At 37.6% G+C, this 21,105-nt stretch overlaps 1 protein-coding gene across 2 annotated transcripts; it reads right to left on the bottom strand.

Annotated features, from left to right (window-relative positions):
- Positions 1 to 9,621: 9,621 nt before the first annotated feature.
- On the bottom strand, positions 9,622 to 17,567 carry LOC115425624 (uncharacterized). Of its 2 annotated transcripts, none has more exons than XM_030143280.1 (15): positions 17,353 to 17,567; positions 16,146 to 16,246; positions 15,963 to 16,040; positions 15,282 to 15,498; positions 14,813 to 14,888; positions 14,064 to 14,375; positions 13,862 to 13,946; positions 13,663 to 13,757; positions 13,022 to 13,219; positions 12,843 to 12,929; positions 12,255 to 12,508; positions 11,749 to 11,877; positions 10,922 to 11,062; positions 10,515 to 10,623; positions 9,622 to 10,169 (listed from the first exon to the last, which is right to left on the bottom strand). In XM_030143280.1, the coding sequence occupies exons 1-15, from the start codon at positions 17,374 to 17,376 to the stop codon at positions 9,952 to 9,954; spliced, it is 2,124 nt and encodes a 707-aa protein (XP_029999140.1). In that variant the 5' UTR covers positions 17,377 to 17,567; the 3' UTR covers positions 9,622 to 9,951. The 2 variants fall into 2 exon arrangements, with proteins under 2 accessions (XP_029999140.1, XP_029999141.1); XM_030143281.1 differs by having other exon boundaries at positions 13,862 to 13,943.
- Positions 17,568 to 21,105: the final 3,538 nt, after the last annotated feature.

Below are 21,105 nucleotides of genomic sequence, written 5' to 3'. Positions count from 1 at the left end.
ATATAATGTCTTTAAATCTTCAACATGTAAAGGTCTTACGTAAACATATTCCTTTTGAGTGGGTGCAACTTTTCTGACACAAAATCAACACAAGAATCATGGAAGACCACTGAAGTTCAATGGTCTTCTGTCATCATCTGGTTGAACTCATGCATTCGCTTCAAAATCCAAATAGGGCTAAAATAAGATAAAAGGGGCTAGATTAGTGGTATATTAGTGGTTAGCACTGTTGCCTTTATAGGTTAACAGTTCAATCTAAATCAGCCGTAGGTGTGAATGTGAGACTGAATGGCCGGTCATCTGCATATGTCAGCCCTGTGAGGAACTGGTGACACATGCAGGGTGGACCCCAGGGTGGACCTCACTTTAACCTGCTGGTAGCCAGGATAGGTGTTGGCAAATCCTAGGTCCTAAGCAAGCAGTAAGCAGTTTGGAAAATGAATGAATGAATGAAATAAAAGTGATAGTTCATTCCCACATGAAACAGGACACCCCAATGCCCAGATAAAACTCACTTTATTGTTTCTTATTTATAATGTAATTCGATCTCCACATTTTAGCCATCCTAGTACACACGGTACCTAACATTAGCATTAGCACACACATAAAAGGAGCAGAAAGCTGCCACTGAAGGCACTTAGATACCAACTCCAGATCTTCATCAGCTATGTTTTTTTTTTGGATATTTAAGATATGAGCTATTTCAGTATTGGAGACACTGCTTGGAATCCCAAATTCTTGGACACTGCAGTTGAACTACAGCAAAACCACTGCACAGAGAGATACAGTTGATTACTTCTGAAGGAAAAAGAATCATATTCATGATGTGCATGTGATACAAAATGACAATAAACATGATAACAAACACAAATGGCACTCAGCGAGGTTAGCTTTTGAGGATCATTTAAGTTCAATATTTATCGCCAAATATAAGAGATTGATTTGAAGTCTCTAGAATTTGAAAGTGTCTCTCCCTGATAGAGCTCACTAGTGTATTGAATATGGAAAAAAACATACATCATGATGGACAACCTTACAAACTGTAAAATATTTGGCAGCCATTTTAGGTCACTTGCCTGGCTATATAGAGACCCAAGCCAGTAACCCAGACCACGGTGGGTGGACCCTCCTCTTCCTGCAGCATCTGAGATTCTGGAGCATCCTGACATCTTCAGAATGCTCAAGTGATTCCTGATTCCTATTTCTGTCTTGGTTATATATATTTTTTAAATTATTATCATTGTTGTTGCTGTTGTTATTATGTATGTATTAACCCCAACTGCTCATGTCAGTGGTCATCCTCCAGAGTCGGGGTCTACTCTCCTAGTTCTGCCCGTTAAAGGTCGTTTTTCCTTCCACTGTCACCAATTGTTTGCTCCTGGAGGATTCTGTCAGTGTCTGTAAATTGGCTTAAGAGTCTAGTTTAGACCAGCTCTGGATGCACAGTGTCATGAGATAACTTTTGTTATGATGTGATGCTATATTATAAATAAAAACTGAGTGATTGATATTACTGTGTTGTATGATTTATATCAATATGATTCTCTTAAGAAAAATATTGTTGCAATCAAATATGACAAGTGTAACAGTAAAGAAATAGAAAATATTTGTACCTCTATATAAAAAAGTATTGCAGCGTTTTAGTGTCAATCAAGAGAAAGGAAAACTGATGAGTATCCTGATATAATATTAAGAGTTTACTGTTATGAACTTATATTTTCATTTTGTGGTGATGGTGAGTGAACATTATTCAATATACAAATATATGCTGTAAAATGTTAGTGGTTGTTATGGAACATTTTATGTATGTTTTATGTTATGACAAAAACTATTTTGCCAGGAATAGTAAAATTTGTTCCTGTAACATGATCAGAAGTTTGTATGTAGAATGAAAATGCTGTAATATACTGAAAAACACAATAAAAATCATTTGTAAGTAAGTTGTAAAGCAGGCCCAGAGAGGGTGATGGACAGGACTGGGGAGGATTCCCGATGGGGCGGTGTCAAGTTTGGGCCAGTTGGATGGGAAAAATAATTTGGACCCTACCCAAAATGTTTAGTTGTTTGGGCCCACGAGTGTATGGAAGTAAATCTGTCTCATCAGATTTTGAATTATAAAAGCCATTGAATATCTAATGTTGAATTTTTTTGCTCTGAAATTAAGTAGCTGAATTTTTTTTGCACTGAAATGAAGTATCTGAATTTTTTTGGCTCTGAATTCAACTATGTTCATAAATTTTTAATAAAAAATATTCAGATGCAAAAAATTCAGAAGCAAAAAATTCAGATGCAAAAATTCAGAAGCAAAAAATTCAGAAGCAAAAAATTCAGAAGCAAAAAATTCAGATGCAAATAATTCAGATGCAAAAATTCAGATCAAACATCCGGGACACCAAGGATAAGCAATCGAGTCTATCTCAAGTCGAACCAACAGCCAACCAATCAAGTTTACGTTAGGTTGGTCACGTGACGCCGATGCAGGAAGAAGGTCAACTAGTGGGTTCCCTCCAGAACTGAGCGCGGATCTCCTTCATCAGCTCTCCTCCCCGTGCTACCGTGGGTCCGCTATGGATGCGAATGATGCGCTTCGGTAAGTGTATTAACTCTTTTATTGGCATTTGTGTCGTGTATTTTTGTAAGATTCGGTGATACATACGAACGGACACTTTGCACATTAACAGAATCTATTGGACAGTATCTACACAGAACTGTGGTGTTCGTTAAAATTGTGTTAGCATTGCTAAGGCTAACTGACCATAGTTTATTGTCAGTAAGGTAGGGCAGTGCTTATGATCGGACTGACATAAAAAGTTATGACTGTAACATAGCTGGGTACTAATCTTAGTAACGTTTAACCACGTAAAACTTCATCTCTGTGCAATTAATTTGCATTGGGCAGTGATACCCCTTTTCCACCAATTATAAGCTAGTGCTAGTTCGGTGCCGATGCTAGGGCCAGTGCTAAACTGGTTTCAACCGGATGCCTCCAAAGAACCGGTTTGGTTTTCCATAGACCAAGAGCCCGGTCAGAGCCACGCCAAGTCACCACAAGTAACGGCGTTAAAGTTAGTAGTTTACATTTCTCATTAGCATGGTGGTAGCGTCGCCGTTTTCCTAATCAGTCAGCTTCTCCGTAGTTTATCTATTTTATTGATTAAATAGTACGGTAGCGTTCACACAAGCTACATTTCCCCAAGCATTTCTCAAGCAGAGCTACAGATGTAAACTCTGAATGTAGTGTAGGTAACTTAATGAATATGTCAGTGGAGCCGCCATCTTGGTCCGGGGAAGCCCTCCTTTTGAATGAATGTCAGTCGGGGGCCAAGGTGTATACAGAATTAAATCACCATAAACCAGCAAATTTTAGAAGCGATGTTTTATGTCTTCTTTCGTCACAAATGCCAGACCTGTATTTACGATCGAGCCGTGAGTAAAATGAGAGAGAAAAGAGGTTTTTGTCAATATTGTCTACTTTATGTTGTAATGTAGCTAACCCGCATATTGGTAATTTTTCCATTCAAATAAACTTCACGCCTTCTACATGCAGAAAATAGGCCAATATTACTACTACTTATGCCTGTGAAAAGTCTACACGTGTTATTGAGTTATTTGTATTGTTAATATTTTTAGTATTATTAGTTTGGATATATATATTTTTTTATCAAAGTGATAATATGTAGCTAAAATGTAGATGTTAGTGAGGTCACATCCAGATAATTACATCAGAACAATAAGGGTTGGAAAAGAGCAGATTTTCAGCAATCAAAGGAAAATTATGTCATTTTTCTGGCAGAGGGTCTGAAGTTCAGATAGCCTGGCTTTAATAATTATTGTTTTTTTTTTTACCTGTGTATCTGTTTGACAGTTATACTGATCACCAAGATAGCAGTAACGTGAAATGTAGAGTAATAAGTAGCTTAGCTCAGCACACTATCCAAGTTACAAGCTTGTCCAGCAGTGCCTTTATAGGGTTCCCTTCATAGATGACCATTCTTTTCACAGCATGCTATAACAGGACTTATTGTGCAATGGTGCCAATAAATGCAGCTGATTCTGAGTTGTATAAATGTCTGATTTAGCAATTTTTACTACAGATTACATACATTCCAAACATCTGGTCTTACAATCATGATTTTGTTTTCCTATTGGTAGTTTACATTATACTACTTTTTTTCTCTCTTAGGAATTGCTGCTTAATCATCTTTTAGAACGACTTCGCTCTCGACTGGAGCATATTCTGGGACGCATGCCCCTGGATCTGGACTTCTTAGAGTTTACATGCACACAAGAACTTGTGTTTTTAAATGCTATGTCCCATCAAGTAGCTGTTGATCCAGCTATTTTAGATGCACTGACACAGCTACACAGTATTATCACATGGAAAAAGACAAAATGAAGCAACACACTACAGTTGTGCAGTTGAGCAAGGACCAGCTGGGCGACAACGAATGGTCATATCCCCAGACCACCTATGCAACCTACTGGAGCTCAATCTGTCCATCCCATGCATTGCTAAACTCTTGGGGATGTCCCAGAAGCACAGTGTACCGACGCATGGCTGAGTATGATCCTCTCAGTAACAGCACTATACGGCACCGTGACAGATGAAGAGTTAGACCAGTGTGTGAGAGATATTAAGTCCAGTCAGCCTCACTCTGGATATCGAATGGTGAAGGCACTTCTGCAAGCCAGAGGATGAGGGTGCAGTATAACCGTGGTCCGAGCCTCCATGCACCGTGTTGACAGCACGGTGTCATATCCCGCATGGTCCACTTAGGGTGCATTGCTCGAAGGACCTATTCAGTTCCAGGCCCCCTGTCTTTGACTCATATTGACACGAACCATAAATTAATACGGTAATTTATTTAAGTAATCTACCTTGACATAATGAAAGTGATTTCAGAGTATGTTTGTAAAGTTTGCAGTGGTAAACAGTATGCAGCATAACACATTTTTTTAGCACATCCTTCATGCTACTGTACATGCACCATCACAGCTAACATCTTAAAAAGGCACGCATGTTGTCCATTACATTCAGTGTGTTAAACACTTTTTTTCTTACTTGTGGTATGTTCTATGCAGTTGACAAACTCAACTTTTTCATTACAGCTACAACATTGTTATCTTCGGTGGCATTGATGGTTTTTCCCGTAAGGTAAGCACATTTGTTAGGACAAAATGTCTTTTTATAATTATTATATATTTGAGTGTTGTGGTGTAATTGCATTTGTGCTGCAGATAATGTATCTTGGTGCAGCCTCCAACAACCTGGCATCAACCACACTGGCTTTCTTCCAAGAATCTGTTGTGAAGTTTGGCTTTCCTCTCAGGTAAATGTATATTTTAAACTAAACTTTTACAGTACAACCAGTGAGAGAATGAACAAAGTACATTTACTAAAGTATTGAACTTAAATACAATTTTATGGTACTTGTACTTTGGTTGAGTATTTGTATTTTATGCCACATTACCTAATATTTCCACTACACTATAATTCCGAGGGAAATATTGTACTTTAAAGGTTAAGGTATATTTTATTGTCCCACAGAGGGAAATTTGCTTTGGGCATACATACACACAGACACGACACTGTGAGACAAACGTGTGTGTGTGTGTGTAAATATATATATATATATATATATATATATATATGTGTGTGTGTGTGTATATATATATATATATATATATATATATATATATATATGTGTGTGTGTGTGTATATATATATATATATAATATATATATATATATATATATATATATATATATGTGTGTGTGTGTAAGGGTAGAGACTGCGATCTGTAGGATCGGCGATTCTACCAGTAGAGACTCCGATTGTAGTCTCTACCAGTAGAAACTCTGATCAGAGTCTCTACTGGTAGAAACTCCGATCCTGCCAGTAGAAGGGTTAGGGTTCGGATCGGAGTTTCTACCAGTAGAGACTCTGATCGGACTTTCTACTGGTAGAGACTACGATCGGAGTCTCTACTGGTAGAATCGCCGATCCTACCAGATCGCAGGTCTCTACCCTGACATATATATATAATATATATATATATATATATACTATATATATATATATATATATATATATATATATATATATATATATATACACACACACACAGGGTGGGGAAGCAAAATTTACAATGAACATTTAGTTGTTTTTTCTCAGCAGACACTACGTCAATTGTTTTGAAACCAAACATATATTGATGTCATAATCATACCTAACACTATTATCCATACCTTTTCAGAAACTTCTGCCCATATGAGTAATCAGGAAAGCAAACGTCAAAGAGTGTGTTATTTGCTGAATGCACTCGTCACACCAAGGAGATTTCAAAAATAGTTGGAGTGTCCATAAAGACTGTTTATAATGGAAAGAAGAGAATGACTATGAGCAAAACTATTAGGAGAAAGTCTGGAAGATACTATTAAAGAAGAATGGGAGAAGTTGTCACCCCAATATTTGAGGAACACTTGTGCAAGTTTCAGGAAGCGTGTGAAGGCAGTTATTGAGAAAGAAGGAGGACACATAGAATAAAAACATTTTCTATTATGTAAATTTTCTTGTGGCAAATAAATTCTCATGACTTTCAATAAACTAATTGGTCATACACTGTCTTTCAATCCCTGCCTCAAAATAGTGTACATTTTGCTTCCCCACCCTGTGTGTGTGTGTGTGTGTGTGTGTGTGTGTGTATATATATATGTATATATATATATACATACACACACACACACACCACACACACACACACACACATACACACCACACTGTAAACTTGCTCCTCCTCCAGTAGCTACAACAGTAACACGCCGCTTACACACTTGTTTCAGAATTAATAATCTAAATGATGTCATATAATAATATATCAGAGCAAACCACTACTTTTACTGACATATTGCAAACTACATCAAGCTCACAGTACTTGTGTACTTTTACTGTAGCAAGATGTTTCATGCAGACCCTTTCCTTGTAATGACGCACTTATTACATTGTTGTATTGTTACTTTTGCTGCAGTAAAAGATCTGAATACTTATTACACCTCTAAGTACACACATTGCCTTACACCATACTATCCCACACAACTAAGCTTAAAGGTACATTTAAATCGTTTTTTTCATAATTGTACTCTCAGATACTTCAACCACTCATACTGTTTTAAATCAACCAAAATACTGTGACCAGCATTACATGTTACATATATATGATCTTGTAAGTATTGTGTGTCTATTTTAGGGTACGTGGTGATCAGGGGGTGGAAAATGTGGGTGTTGCACGCTTGATGTTACTGTCCGTGGCATAGGAAGGAGCAGCTTTATATCCGGGAAGAGTGTTCACAACCAACGGTTGTTCAACAGAAACAATCTTGCTAATTAAAGCTGCCACCTCAGTGATGCTAGTGGAGGTAGTATGTTAGCATACAACTGCTAACAGGAATAATAATAATAATGGATTAGATTCCTATAGTTCTTTTCAAGGTTTCCAAAGCACTTTACATTATTGATCCATATTCATTCACGCTCACATTCTACCTCTGGTGGTGATAAACTACATTTGTATCCACAGCTGCCCTAGGGCAGACTGATGGAGGCGTGGCTGCCAGTTTACACCAAACAGCCCCTCCGACCACCACTGAACATTCATATACATTCATACATCAGTGTACGACACTGGTGTGTAATTTTTGTGTACTTGTTGTGGATAAAAACCTTTTCGTAAAAGAAACAAATATTTTGCCAGTTGTTTATTTGGGATGTGAGAAGTTGATGTTTTATATTAAATTAAAATAGTTTGTCAATTTTATAACTTTCCAGGATTGAGCGGCTGTGGAGAGACCTGTGGGTAGCTGTAACAAGCACCTACTATGATGTTCTCCACTACCTTGAAGAAGAGGGCTTCCTCAGCATTGCCAATGCTACACACCTCTTCTGCTGCCACTTTGTGTTCCTGCCACGCCTGCAGGATGACCTAGATACTTTTTGCAGTGGTTGGGACAATCACCCAATAAGAACAGAAAGCCACATGACCCCTAACCAGCTGTGGGTGCTGGGTCGTACACATCACCCAATTCCTGGACCAGATAACATTGAGGTACATGCATATAATGTGCTTTTCATGATCAATGTGGTTCACATGTTAAAGGAAATTAAATTAGAAACTAAGTGCAAATTGTATTTGAAAATGTTCCTATTTATCTAAAGAAGTACAGGGTGGGGAAGCAAAATTTACACTGAACATTTAGTTGTTTTTTCTCAGCAGACACTACGTCAGTTGTTTTGAACCCAAACATATACTGATGTCATAATCATACCTAACACTATTATCCATACCTTTTCAGAAACTTCTGCCCATATGAGTAATCAGGAAAGCAAACGTCAAGCAGTGTGTGATTTGCTGAATGCACTCGTCACACCAAAGGAGATTTCAAAAATAGTTGGAGTGTCCATAAAGACTGTTTATAATGGAAAGAAGAGAATGACTATGAGCAAAACTATTACCAGAAAGTCTGGAAGATACTATTAAGAAGAATGGGAGAAGTTGTCACCTGAATATTTGAGGAACACTTGCACAAGTTTCAGGAAGCGTGTGAAGGCAGTTATTGAGAAAGAAGGAGGACACATAGAATAAAAACATTTTCTATTATGGACATTTTCTTGTGGCAAATAAATTCTCATGACTTTCAATAAACTAATTGGTCATACACTGTCTTTCAATCCCTACCTCAAAATATTGTACATTTTGCTTCCCCACCCTGTATATTGCATAATTAAAAAAAAAAAAAATCCTATTTCTAGGGTCTGGACATTCCTGATATAGAGTGGGAAAACAGTGGACTTCCTCATGATGACCATTCAACCATCATTGTCCCCAACACAGAAATGCCACTTACTGATGGACAAATGACAACTTTAAGAGATGCAGTCAACCCAAGAGCAGCATCACAGTCTTGTGGCTGTGATATTTACATTGCTGCTGTTCAGTTTTGTGAGCAGTTTCTTTCTCTGTGAAAGAACTGATTGGAGATCTAGTCATACATGAACATACCTCACATTTCTTTATACTACTAATTTATAATGTACAGTGTTTGCTCTTGTTATATTTGTCTTCTTTACTCGTGTTTGCTGTGGTTTTATATTGTTATTGAATGTGTGTTATGCTGTTGCTACACTGTAATTTCTCAGTTGGGATGAGTACATCTATCCATCTATCTATGTTGAGATGTTTTTATAAGCAAGTTGTTTTCAAATTAGTGAGGATGTGTTAACATCTGGATGATAACTTCGAGTAACATGGGTTAACAGAAAAATTGAACTAACTTTGTACTCCTTAAAGGGGTTTACATATTTGCTTGGAGATATTGCAGTAATTTTAAAACTTCAAGTTATTCCAGTTGGCTCATTTGACTAGATTTATTCTGTTTTACATTCTCTGAAGAAAAAAACTTCAAAAATGTCATGTAATTTATGTGAAAGCTGAGGTTTACAGATGTTTTATAACACTGCAAAGGGCTTTCATGCCATTCACTTGTAACAGTGAGAAAATAAAATCAATAGTCAAGTTCACTGCTAACAACTGCTTGAATGATTTCTTTTAATGCAGAGATGGTTTACAAGGAATATTATAAACTTCAAGTGTGCCAAATGTGTCTAAAACATGCAATATGCCTTAACTAATCAGGCATATTGGTTAAGTAAGGACGATAAGCATAACATTTCAACCTACAATTCTTAAAACTGAACAAACTAAATATCCACCAACCTTAAATCATGGCAGCATATGTCAGTGCACATCTTGTCTGGCAAGTACAGAAATGTATAAAAGTTCAACTAACAACTCTTAAAACGTAACAAAACTTTAAATATCCACCAAGCTTAAGTCACATCAACATACCTTAGTGCAAATCTTGTCTGGCAAGTGCAAATACAGGCTAGGATGTCACTCACACAAGACCAAATCCTGTCTGGCAACTGTAAATACAGGCTAGGATGTCACTTTTAAAAGATGCGTAATCCTTGTAGTGCCCTGGGATGCGCAACGTCTCGAAGCAGGTGGAAGCTGTGGGGCATCTACCCATGACTACCTCTACACAGAGACTTGTTGGTAGAATCTCCCATCCAGTCCAGAATTTGACCAGATTGGTCAATTCAGTTAGTGTTGCTATGGAGTAGATTAAAATGGATTAAATAATGAGCAAATATCAACAAAAAAATTAATACATATGATTTTGCTGGTCATCAGTAGATTAACTGTGGCAGTAACTGCTCAATAGAAGACTAATAAAACCCTTTATATAAGTTGTTCAAATAACAGTAATGTTTTGCACAAGACCAGTTAGACTACTGACTATTGAGCTGAAAACAGCAACATGACAAATTTATTAAAAAAAAAAAAAAAATCCAAGACCTGAAGTTTATGTTAACTATTTAAACAGTTAAGTAATTTTTATACAAACAGACAAATAATATTGAAAGTAGCACTTCCAAGTGTACTCTGTAAACCTACCATTAGCAATGAATTGTCGAAGATAACCAGACATGCGGCATTTGGTGTCAACTGAATAATCCTCATCATCCTCATCCTCACGTGGCCAAGTGATGCGCTGAAGAAGTACCTATATTGAAAAAATAGCATGGGAAAGGCTTCAATCATTTTGCATCTTTGACATCCTTCTATTGCATATCACTTGCACTCTTTTGTAGTTGTTTAATCAAACATCACTTGTTGGTACTTTTTGAAAGTCTGTTGATTCTGGGTTACGTGATAATATGTATGAAGTAAGAAATAAAACAAAAAAGATTGAAAATAGACAGTAATAGATGCTGACCAGGTATGAACTATAATATTGGACAGTATTCAACGAAGGCATACTATGAAGAAAACTTTACAAGATCATAGTAAATTAAATTTACCTCGGGGCTGAAATTTCCTTCTCCCCGTTTTGGAAAAAGGATGGCCACTGTATCAGGTCTTTGAGTCAGTACTGTCCACATTGGGGTTTCTTTAAGACCTCGTCTCAGCTGCTTAATTTGTCTCGTAACACGTCCGATGACCTGTTAATAATAATAATGATGGATTAGATTTATATTGTGCTTTTCTATTAACACATACTCCAAGTGCGTACAATGGATCCATTATTCAGTCACACTCTCATTCTCACTCTGGTGGTGGTAAACTACATTTGTATCCAAAGCTGCCCTGGGGCAGACTGACAGAAGGGTGGCTATTAATACTAATAAGACAAATGGCTGAAAACATAAGAGTCTTTATCCTAAAGCAAGTAATGAGGCTCTTACTCCAGCAGGAGGAGAAGAAAGGAGGAGTCATAGGTGAAGAAACAACAGTCAACAGCAGTGTATATTCAAAACTTTCCCAGAACCTTCTGTTAATTTCAAATATTTTCAGGCCTGAAAGACTGTTCTAATTTCACAATTTTTCCTGGACTTTCATAACTGTGGGAACCCTGTAATAGGGAGTGTTCTCCTGCTCACTAATAAAATTCCCTGCATTTGCAATATTGCAGATCTCCCACCATCTGTTATTACTATCAACCGTGACATTCCTCCCCCCCTTGGGAATAAATAAACCAGGAAATGTGTAACAATTCAACGTTGTCAAACAGATTTTATGTTTTTAGCCATGAGCATTTATAACCCATACATCACTCGCATGATAAAAACAAAAAACAAGAATTGCCACATCTAACTTAGGAAACAGACATTTCTCAAATTTTACTCACAGCATGGATCAATAGTTTTTCAAAAAGCCATTTCCTGTTGTTCTCAGTCAGGGAAGGGAAGTCCCAGGCATGGGCTAAATCCTGGACACTTACTGTATCCTTCTCTGAGAGTTTGGATTCCCCTTCAAGCTTCAAGACAGAAGGAAGCAAATCAGGAAACAGATAAAGATGTGTAAAGCTCCATACTATATACACTTGTAAAAAGTACTGAATATAACACAGTACAGAGTGGAACAGTGAGTCCAATAAGCTCCACCTTCTATTTTATTTATAGATAACCAGCATTTGAGCTGCTCAATAATAAGGATTTTTTATATATATATTACATTTACATAAATACAAAAGTATTAGAAATCTCATTCACTCCCTCTTCATTTGACAAGCTTAATTTAGCCAAATATAAATGTCACTCATCGAAGACAATGGATACTCAATGAAAGGGTGGCCCAATGGGCATAAAATATAACATGAGAGAAATAACTTAATTTTATTTTCATTAAACATACAAGTGCAATTGTTTCTCTGATGTCCAGGTCTGGACAGTCCTCTAGTGTAACAGTTGCTGTTTCAGGACTTCCACCAAGAAGGACATGAACAACAGCAGGGCTGAATCCCGACAGGCATGGTCCTCCATGAAGAAAGGAGTGGCCTAGCATTCTCCCCGCCACCAAGAACATATCACTTTCCACAAGGAAATGAGAGGCTGAAGGGACTAGATGACCAGGCTCTCCTTCAAAAAGCCGTGTAACATTGGAGTTTGCTGTTCAAGACAGTAAAAACATTAAATGACAACAGAAAACAGGCTTCCTTCCACAGTACAAAGACATTAAGGGTAATATTGCTCTTAATTGCCTCTCGGTATGAATATGAGTGTGAATGTTTGTCAGACGGTATGTGTTAGTTCTGTGATAAACTGGAGATCCTAGTTCTCAACAATACAGGCATTATACGTTCAGTAGAGTCTTTTGTACCTTCAGGGTAAAGCAAACATACAAAAAAAACACTATAAACTTGTCGACACATTACTTAAAAACATCTTTAAGCAACTTATAAGAACAGCATTTGCAATAATGCCATACAAATAACATACATACCAAAATTGATGCAAAACCCAGACTTCAGCTTTTCTATACATGTTGACAAAAAAAAGCGAGTTACCCCCTGTCCAATAGCAGTATCACCTGTAACATAATGCAAGATATAATTGACAGAATAAAGATAAAGAAAATACTTAAAGTAGTTTTTAACAACTATAAATTGAAATTGGAGCTACCTTCAAGTCTGCAATTCAGGGGCCGTCCCCATTCCACATTAGGTCGCTTGTAGAAAGAGATAAGGGCCATATCCTGTTCAGCAGGACTTCTTCTGATGTCCATGCTGAGAAGTAAAGGAGTCTCCACTTCATGAATACGGAGAAAGCTGTCCACACACTGAGATATGGCCTTGGTGGGGTCACTGACAGTTAACCAGCCTAAGAAGAAAAAAATAAAAACATGGTTGTTTATTTATGCTCAACTGTCAAGATAGCAAAAAAAAAAAAAAGTAACATGTTTGTTCAAATCACAAGTCAAAGCCATCAAGCCTTACTTAGGCATAAATAAAGTAACACTAGTAATTATAATAAAGATTCATTGACTACAAATATATTAACATGTGAATAAATGTGAGAATTACTCCGGCATTCCAGAGTCACCGAGCTTTAAAGCCTTTGCTGAGATTGAAAAGTATACATAAAATTGTTGTAATATCCAATCACTGCTACGCTCCTTATTATGGTGACTTTTGAAGGTAAACAATTCATAGTGTATATCAAGAAAGAGTAGGTCATGCTTTGTTACATGCCAATTTTTGCTGCACTGTAACACTGTTTACCTTTACCTTCCTGTGTCACTGCTAACTTTGAGCAGCACCTACCATCTGTGACTGCTGCACATGTTCCTGATGGGCCAGGCATTGCGGCTTGCTCTTCCATAATGACAGTGCTTGCATGCATCACTTCATTTCCTGCACTACAAACATAACATTTTGTGTGTTATAGTTGTGCTGCATGTTAAAGTGTAAAACAATTGCTGATGAGAGAAAAAAAAACTAACAGTAAAAAGTAAATGGCTACCTTTCCCCACATGAAGAAGCATGTGCCTCAATAAAGTCAGTGGGAAACATTTTTGTGCAGACAGGACATTCCTGCATATCTGCTGCTGAGAAATTGAAGTTACAAGCAAAAAATGACTATTATTTTCAAACAAACTGTCTCTGAATGTATTTTGTTTATTACTATATTATGTGCTAACAAATCTTAAACAGAGAATTCTTACATTTGCTCTCTTCCGGGTCTCCACTATCCACATTAATCAGGTTATCATCACTGCCAACATGAATAACATCACAAGACTTGATGTGCTCTGTCAGGAGTGGAAGGGGAACTGCTGCTTCACACTTTTGACATGTGGATTTTGGCATGTTTCTAAAGGCGTCGTCAGTTAATGGAAGGGAATTTGTGCTAAGCTCTTCTTGAATAGGGGCGATGTAAAGATTTTTACCCCCACGACTTGCAGCCTTCAAGAGCTTGCCTGTATAGCCAGTGTCGTCAGGAGCCACAAGAGAGAGTTTTCGGCTACCCCATCCACCTGTAGAAAATATTGCAGAGGAAAACTAGATTGTGAAGTCTCAACAGTTCATTAGGTATATATCATATCTAGAAGGTCAGTCAAAGCAACTAAACTTCTTGTCTGACTGCAGTCCAGACTGAAGTCGTCACCTGTTTTTATACTTGACTTACAAATATAAAATATAATTACTACAAATAAACAACTAGTTAGCAGTTGCTGATATGCATTTAGACAAACTAATAAACATTCACAAAAAATTCTCAAATAATAGCCTACATGAATAAACCTAATAATAAATGTACAGAGATGAGTTTGAAGAGAATATTTTAAAGTTTGACATAGGTGTCTGTTAGAATGAGGTAACAGTGTGTTGCATAATGTGCAGTTCGCTACTGCATATGTACTTTTTTTTAGATGAATGAGCAACACCAACACACAAATTTGTGTTGGCCTACCTGAGGATGTGTAAAGCAGCCACCCGCCAGTAACTGTCCCCAGTTTTGGGAATAAAACTTTGAGGGCATCACATAACTGTAAGGGAAAAAATCATACAAGTGTAACCTCCAAAAGAGAATCAAAACTCATCATTCAAATCAGAAATAGCACTCATCACACTGCATGACAAGTAAGCTAGGTTTCATTCACTCAATCCACAATCTATGGATTTATGTGTCAGTGAGGTACTTTGGATATACTGTAGTCCTCAAAATGGAAATAATTCTAAGTAATAATTACCACTAACCCATAGTTTTGTTGCTTTTACTTGAGCAAACATAATTGTATCTTTGGTTCTACAAAAACCTTACTTGAGATGTGTGCATACAATAAATGAACATAGTTGTTTTTCATGAACATCACAGTATATCAGAATATAATATACAATATACGGATTCAATTTTTAAAAAAATAACTGCATGATACTACCTCTTCATGTGTTGTGCTCTCATCTAGATGAGCAGTCCTACGACCCAGCCCTGCCTGCAAATGGATGATTTGTTCCTGCTCTTTTGGAGTTTTCTCAAACTGCTTTGGCAGCAAGTAGAAGGCCACTTCAAGTGGCTTGAATTTCTTGGCAGGAACAAGATTGGCTGCAGGAAAGCGTCTCTTTCCTCGAGACTTTGTAAAAATACCTGGGAAGGACCTATAGAAAATAAAAGTGTTAAAGCATGAACTAACATATTAACTGTTTTTTTTTTACTACACTGAAAGATCATGGACAAATTTGAACATTGTTTTGCATGACATATGAATATAGAAAAACATGGCACTCTACTGTATATTCTCACTAGGTTCCAATAAAGTGCAGTGGGCCATCATTTAGACCTTAAAAACCCATGATATTTTTTTTCTTTACATAAACTAATTTCACATGAGCCTCAAGTGAAATAGGTCTTTCTAAATTTTACTGAATGATCACAAAACATCAGACGCTTTCTTCCAGAATTTACTAACAGATTTTAAAGTTCGCTATACTAGTAAAAAGCAGAGCATGCAACCATACAATGTCTATTACTCACTGTAAGTAGCAGGAAGAATGCTCCCTTTGCCAAAATATGTAAACACAAGGCTAGCATTAAAAATAGGATGTATCCTTTCAGTCTTTACCTGGTCATTTCCATTTGCACAGAGGGTCTTTCTTGCTGATAGGCTATACCACCATGGTGACCTCCCTGCCTCTGTTCTCTGCAGGATTGTATCCAAGAATATTTATTAACCATAGATGAATCTAGAATTTATTGATTAAAGTAAGCCATATGTAGGCCTACATGAATTTGTTGAATACTAAACCTCATGTCTTGATTTGCGATATCACTGCCCTGTTGTCTCCCTGTCGATGCGAGTAACTGCAGTAAGTGCCTGGCTGACTGCATAACATCAGACTGACTTCCCTGTCATCAGAAATACAGCACAGAGTAAGAAGGATCTTACAAATTAATAGCCAAAAGATGATGTTATATGACGGCAAAAAGTTAAACATAATTAAAGTTTGGTTACAGATATATTACTGGCCGTCCATTTGTGCTTTTTTTTTACCCTCGACCCACGGGCCGCAGGCACTGTCGTCTGTCCGTACATATGTGCTTAGACTTTGCCGTGGACTGATTTGACAGTTTTGGATAAAGTTAAGCTGCCAGTAACTTAACTACCCAGCTTTTGTTACAGTCAGAACTTTATAGCTCCGCTTGAGAAATGCTTGGGAAAATGTAGCTTGTGTGGACGCTACCGAACTATTTAATCATTCATTTTCTGAACCCGCTTTATCCTCACTAGGGTCACGGGGGTCGCTTGGAGCCTATCCCAGCTACATAGGGGCGAAGGCGGGGTACACCCTGGACATTTCGCCAGTTCATCGCAGGGCTACTATTTAGTCAGCTTCTCCGTAGTTTATCTATTTTATTGACTATTTATCTATTTTATTGACTATTTAATCAATAAAATAGATAAACTATGGAGAAGCTGACTGATTAGGAAAACGGCGACGCTACCACCATGCTAATGAGAAATGTAAACTACTAACTTTAACGCCGTTACTTGTGGTGACTTGGCGTGGCTCTGACCGGGCTCTTGGTCTATGGAAAACCAAACCGGTTCTTTGGAGGCATCCGGTTGAAACCAGTTTAGCACTGGCCCTAGCATCGGCACCGAACTAGCACTAGCTTATAATTGGTGGAAAAGGGGTATCACTGCCCAATGCAAATTAATTGCACAGAGATGAAGTTTTACGTGGTTAAACGTTACTAAGATTTAGTACCCAGCTATTGTTACAGTCATAACTTTTATGTCAGTCCGATCATAAGCACTGCCCTACCTTACTGACAATAAACTATGGTCAGTTAGCCTTAGCAATGCTAACACAATTTTAACGAACACCACAGTTCTGTGTAGATACTGTCCAATAGATTCTGTTAATGTGCAAAGTGTCCGTTCGTATGTATCACCGAATCTTACAAAAATACACGACACAAATGCCAAATAAAAGAGTTAATACACTTACCGAAGCGCCATCATTCGCATCCATAGCGGACCCACGGTAGCACGGGGAGGAGAGCTGATGAAGGAGATCCGCGCTCAGTTCTGGAGGGAACCCACTAGTTGACCTTCTTCCTGCATCGGCGTCACGTGACCAACCTAACGTAACTTGATTGGTTGGCTGTTGGTTCGACTTGAGATAGACTCGATTGCTTATCCTTGGTGTCCCGGATGTTTGATCTGAATTTTTTGCATCTGAATTATTTGCATCTGAATTTTTTGCTTCTGAATTTTTTGCTTCTGAATTTTTGCATCTGAATTTTTTGCTTCTGAATTTTTTGCTTCTGAATGTTTTGCATCTGAATATTTTTTATTAAAAATTTATGAACATAGTTGAATTCAGAGCCAAAAAAATTCAGATACTTCATTTCAGTGCAAAAAAAATTCAGCTACTTAATTTCAGAGCAAAAAAATTCAACATTAGATATTCAATGGCTTTTATAATTCAAAATCTGATGAGACAGATTTACTTCCATACACGAGGCATCTTTTCTGGAGCGGTAAAATTAAATATTGCAACAGAATAGTGCCAGTGTCAGTGGGTGGTGATGGAGGGCAGGAAGAGGCCAAGTGGAGCCCAAAAGGCCAGGTTCAAGAAAAGAAAGGTGGTGGAAGCCGATGCTGCCAAATGTGTGAAATGAACAGACCTGTTTTCCAGAGGACACACCCCAGCTGCAGCCGCTAAAGACAGATATGGAAATTATTTTGGATTGTCAGTGTATAAGGCTATTGCACGTGTGCAATGTCAACTTAGTGTAGTTTATTTTGTAGTGCCTAATACACACCATTAATCACAAATATCCAGTTCCAAACTGAAAATAATCAACATAATTTAGAAGTGCCATATTTTAAACGAGCTTCTAGATCCTCCGATCCTGTTCGTTCTTTTACTTTCTTTACTTTCTTGGTAAATTCTACTGGTATTTTCAGTTGAATAACCTCTCAGCTGGCGTGCCTGTTTCTGCACATGAAATTTGACACCATGCCAACATGGCCCGATTATTTATCTGTTGCTAGATAACCCACTTCAGTGATGATTCTGTGATTCTGGGAATAGCAACGTGATTGGCCATTGGGAGGCCATTGTATTCCAAAATTACTGATAGGTCCTAAAATACTGGTCCTATCACCTTGCTGTTTTCGCGAGCCTCTTCCTTGACCAAAAATACATAAGTATGTCAAACTAAAGCACTCAGCACTTTACAGATTTTGTGTGATGCCCGAGACACATGGACAGAGTCCACTTCCCATTTATAATATAGGATTAGTGTAAATCTAACAATAGAGCGCCTCTCTGTTAGGAAGAAAAATGCAATTTTAATTTCAAATTATTCTAATTTCAATTTATTGCTCCTGTACAAAGGTAAATAGATTTTCATCTTTATCATATTTTTTACCTTATAAATCTTTATCTTATTTATGTTTGAATTAAACATATTGTTAAAGTGAAGTGTTTTCTGTTAACTTACCAACATATACCTGAACTTATACCAGTACAAAGGCATTGTCAGAGCTAGCTGCTGTTTTATTTATTCCAATTCCTCTTCCATGGAAAAAGTGGGCTGGTTTGGACATGAAACTCCCGGGCTGAAAAAGGGGCCCAATCTGGTCTGGTAAAGTAATACTGATGTATTTTTTGTTTTCTGGCCTATTCATGTGACTCAGAAAATCTGATCAAATGAAACCAAACTGTCCTCACTGCCAACATACATAACTGCTGCTGTTCAAATAAAGCAGCATTTCACACACAAAGACCTTTATCAGTTTCATTATGGTCTCCTCAATATCACATTCCGCTGCAAGACTGATACAAAAAGACACCACAGTCCCATCCAAGATATACTTTGACACTTATTCTACAGCATGTCTTTTGGCCTTCATTGTGCTTACAGTAAAACACCAGGAAAGGGCAGAATTTTGGCTTTAATCTGAAGAGGTCTTTTTTGAGATGAAAGCAGACTTCAGTGAGTGCAAGTCATGCATTCAGTGGTTTTCTTGATTGGTTTGGTTTTCTTCTTGGCCTTGACTTGTTATGTTTAAGCAGGTCTATGGTGTAACTTCTCCGCATGGTGTTGAGTGTGATAGTACTTTTTCATTTATCTGCAGATAAAGGTGAAGGCTCCTCCCTTTACGCGTCCTCTGCTGGCATCACAGAACCTCACTGTCCTATGATTTAACCTTTGAAATGCCGCCACCTACTGGGATGATTCAATCACTTCATGTTTTCATAGATACCCAGTTCAGTTCTGATTCACAAGTCTGGTTCACAGGATATCCCCCCCCGCCTTGAATAAAGGTGAATGTCTTTTTGGTTGATCAGTGTCAGGATTGTTATTCTCTCAACTTCAGTCCACTTCACCCGAAAGAACAACAACCTCCAAGCTGTATGTAGACCCTGAAAAGGACTATTTTGTTTGTAGAAATTTAGTCTTCTACTTCTACTTCACGTGCACATGACCCACTGAAATAATTTCTTTCTTGACACAATTTTGCAAAGACATTGTCACAGCATCCTATGCTCAGCACTGCCCAAGGACAAGCCAGATGACTTACAGAGACTTACAGAGAGCCCAGTGGCTCTCAACTGGTCTGGCTTCTGGACCCACTATAACTCCTAAATGACATGCCATGACCCAAAGTGATAAAAATTAAACTTCTCAAATGTATTTAATGAAAAGATATGTTTTGAACCTGAGATAATACAGACTATCACAGTACGCCAACACAGAAGACAAGTTCAATGATAAACCAAACTGACCATCAGGTGGTGATCCTAAAGAGGGAAATATTCCCTTTTACCACTTTACCGCTACACTAGGTACTAGTGAACTCAGTTAAAAATGTATTCAACCACTTATTCAAGCATTAATCATAAAGCTGACATAGCAGTCAGAACATTTCAGGAACAGCCATTTTTTAACACACTCAGTGTTTTCATGCAAAATGAATTAAATTAATAAACTGCAACTAATGTTTCTTAACATTATTTTTTGGCCAGGCAAAGGCCCGCAACCCACTGAAAATGGGTTTGTGACCCACTTTTGGGTCTTGACCCACCAGTTGAGAATCACTGCTTTAGCCTCTATTCCAGAACAATTGTGGAAAGTCTACAAACACTGATGCAGAACTAACCAAGTGTGGAGATGGGTCTAATTATAGGAGAATGCTCATTTCCTAAAGAACCACACCAGGTGTCCAGATAGGTATGATATGTTAAAGATAATGTTTTTTTCAAAAGATCTCAAATGATCTGTACAACACATTGGGCAGCATGGTGTGTGTAGCAGTTACCACGGTTTCCTCGCAGAGACATCGTCCTGGGTTTGACTCCAGCACTGGCCAATAGGAAGGACCTTTCTGTGAGGCCTTTGGTCTCCCAAAATACATGCAATTAAGATTGATTTGTCAAACTCAATTTCCCACATTTTCAGCCCTGCATTGAAGTAGTGAGATGTCAAAATTTATTTAACATCAACACATTACTAAATTATTATCAGACATTTGTTTGTTTCATCTTTTTCCTCTTTTGTGAAAACCCTGTATCTCCAAATAATTCTGAAATGAAGAATGAAGTGTTTCCTTTATGTGCTGAGTTTGACTTGTCTTCCTTCTTATTCTAAATACTCTCTTGGATTCAGTGTAAAATGCATCCTGCCAAAAAGTGAAAACAGGTCTCCTTTTCTGACTTCATGAAAAGTGGGCATTTTAGAGATACCTG

The sequence above is a fragment of the Sphaeramia orbicularis genome, chromosome 9 (genome assembly GCF_902148855.1).
Source record: "Sphaeramia orbicularis chromosome 9, fSphaOr1.1, whole genome shotgun sequence".
Lineage (NCBI taxonomy): Eukaryota > Metazoa > Chordata > Actinopteri > Kurtiformes > Apogonidae > Sphaeramia > Sphaeramia orbicularis.
The sequence above is the reverse complement of the archived record's forward strand: the minus strand, read 5'-3'. Positions and strand labels throughout refer to the sequence as shown.

Coding starts and splice junctions, on each gene's coding strand:
- LOC115425624 (XM_030143280.1), bottom strand. CDS start 17,376: ATGGATGCGAATGATGGCGCTTCG. Junction 14,376..14,812: donor GCTGCTTTACACATCCTCAG/GTAGGCCAACAC, acceptor TATTTTCTACAG/GTGGATGGGGTAGCCGAAAA. Junction 12,930..13,021: donor CCTGAATTGCAGACTTGAAG/GTAGCTCCAATT, acceptor ATTATGTTACAG/GTGATACTGCTATTGGACAG.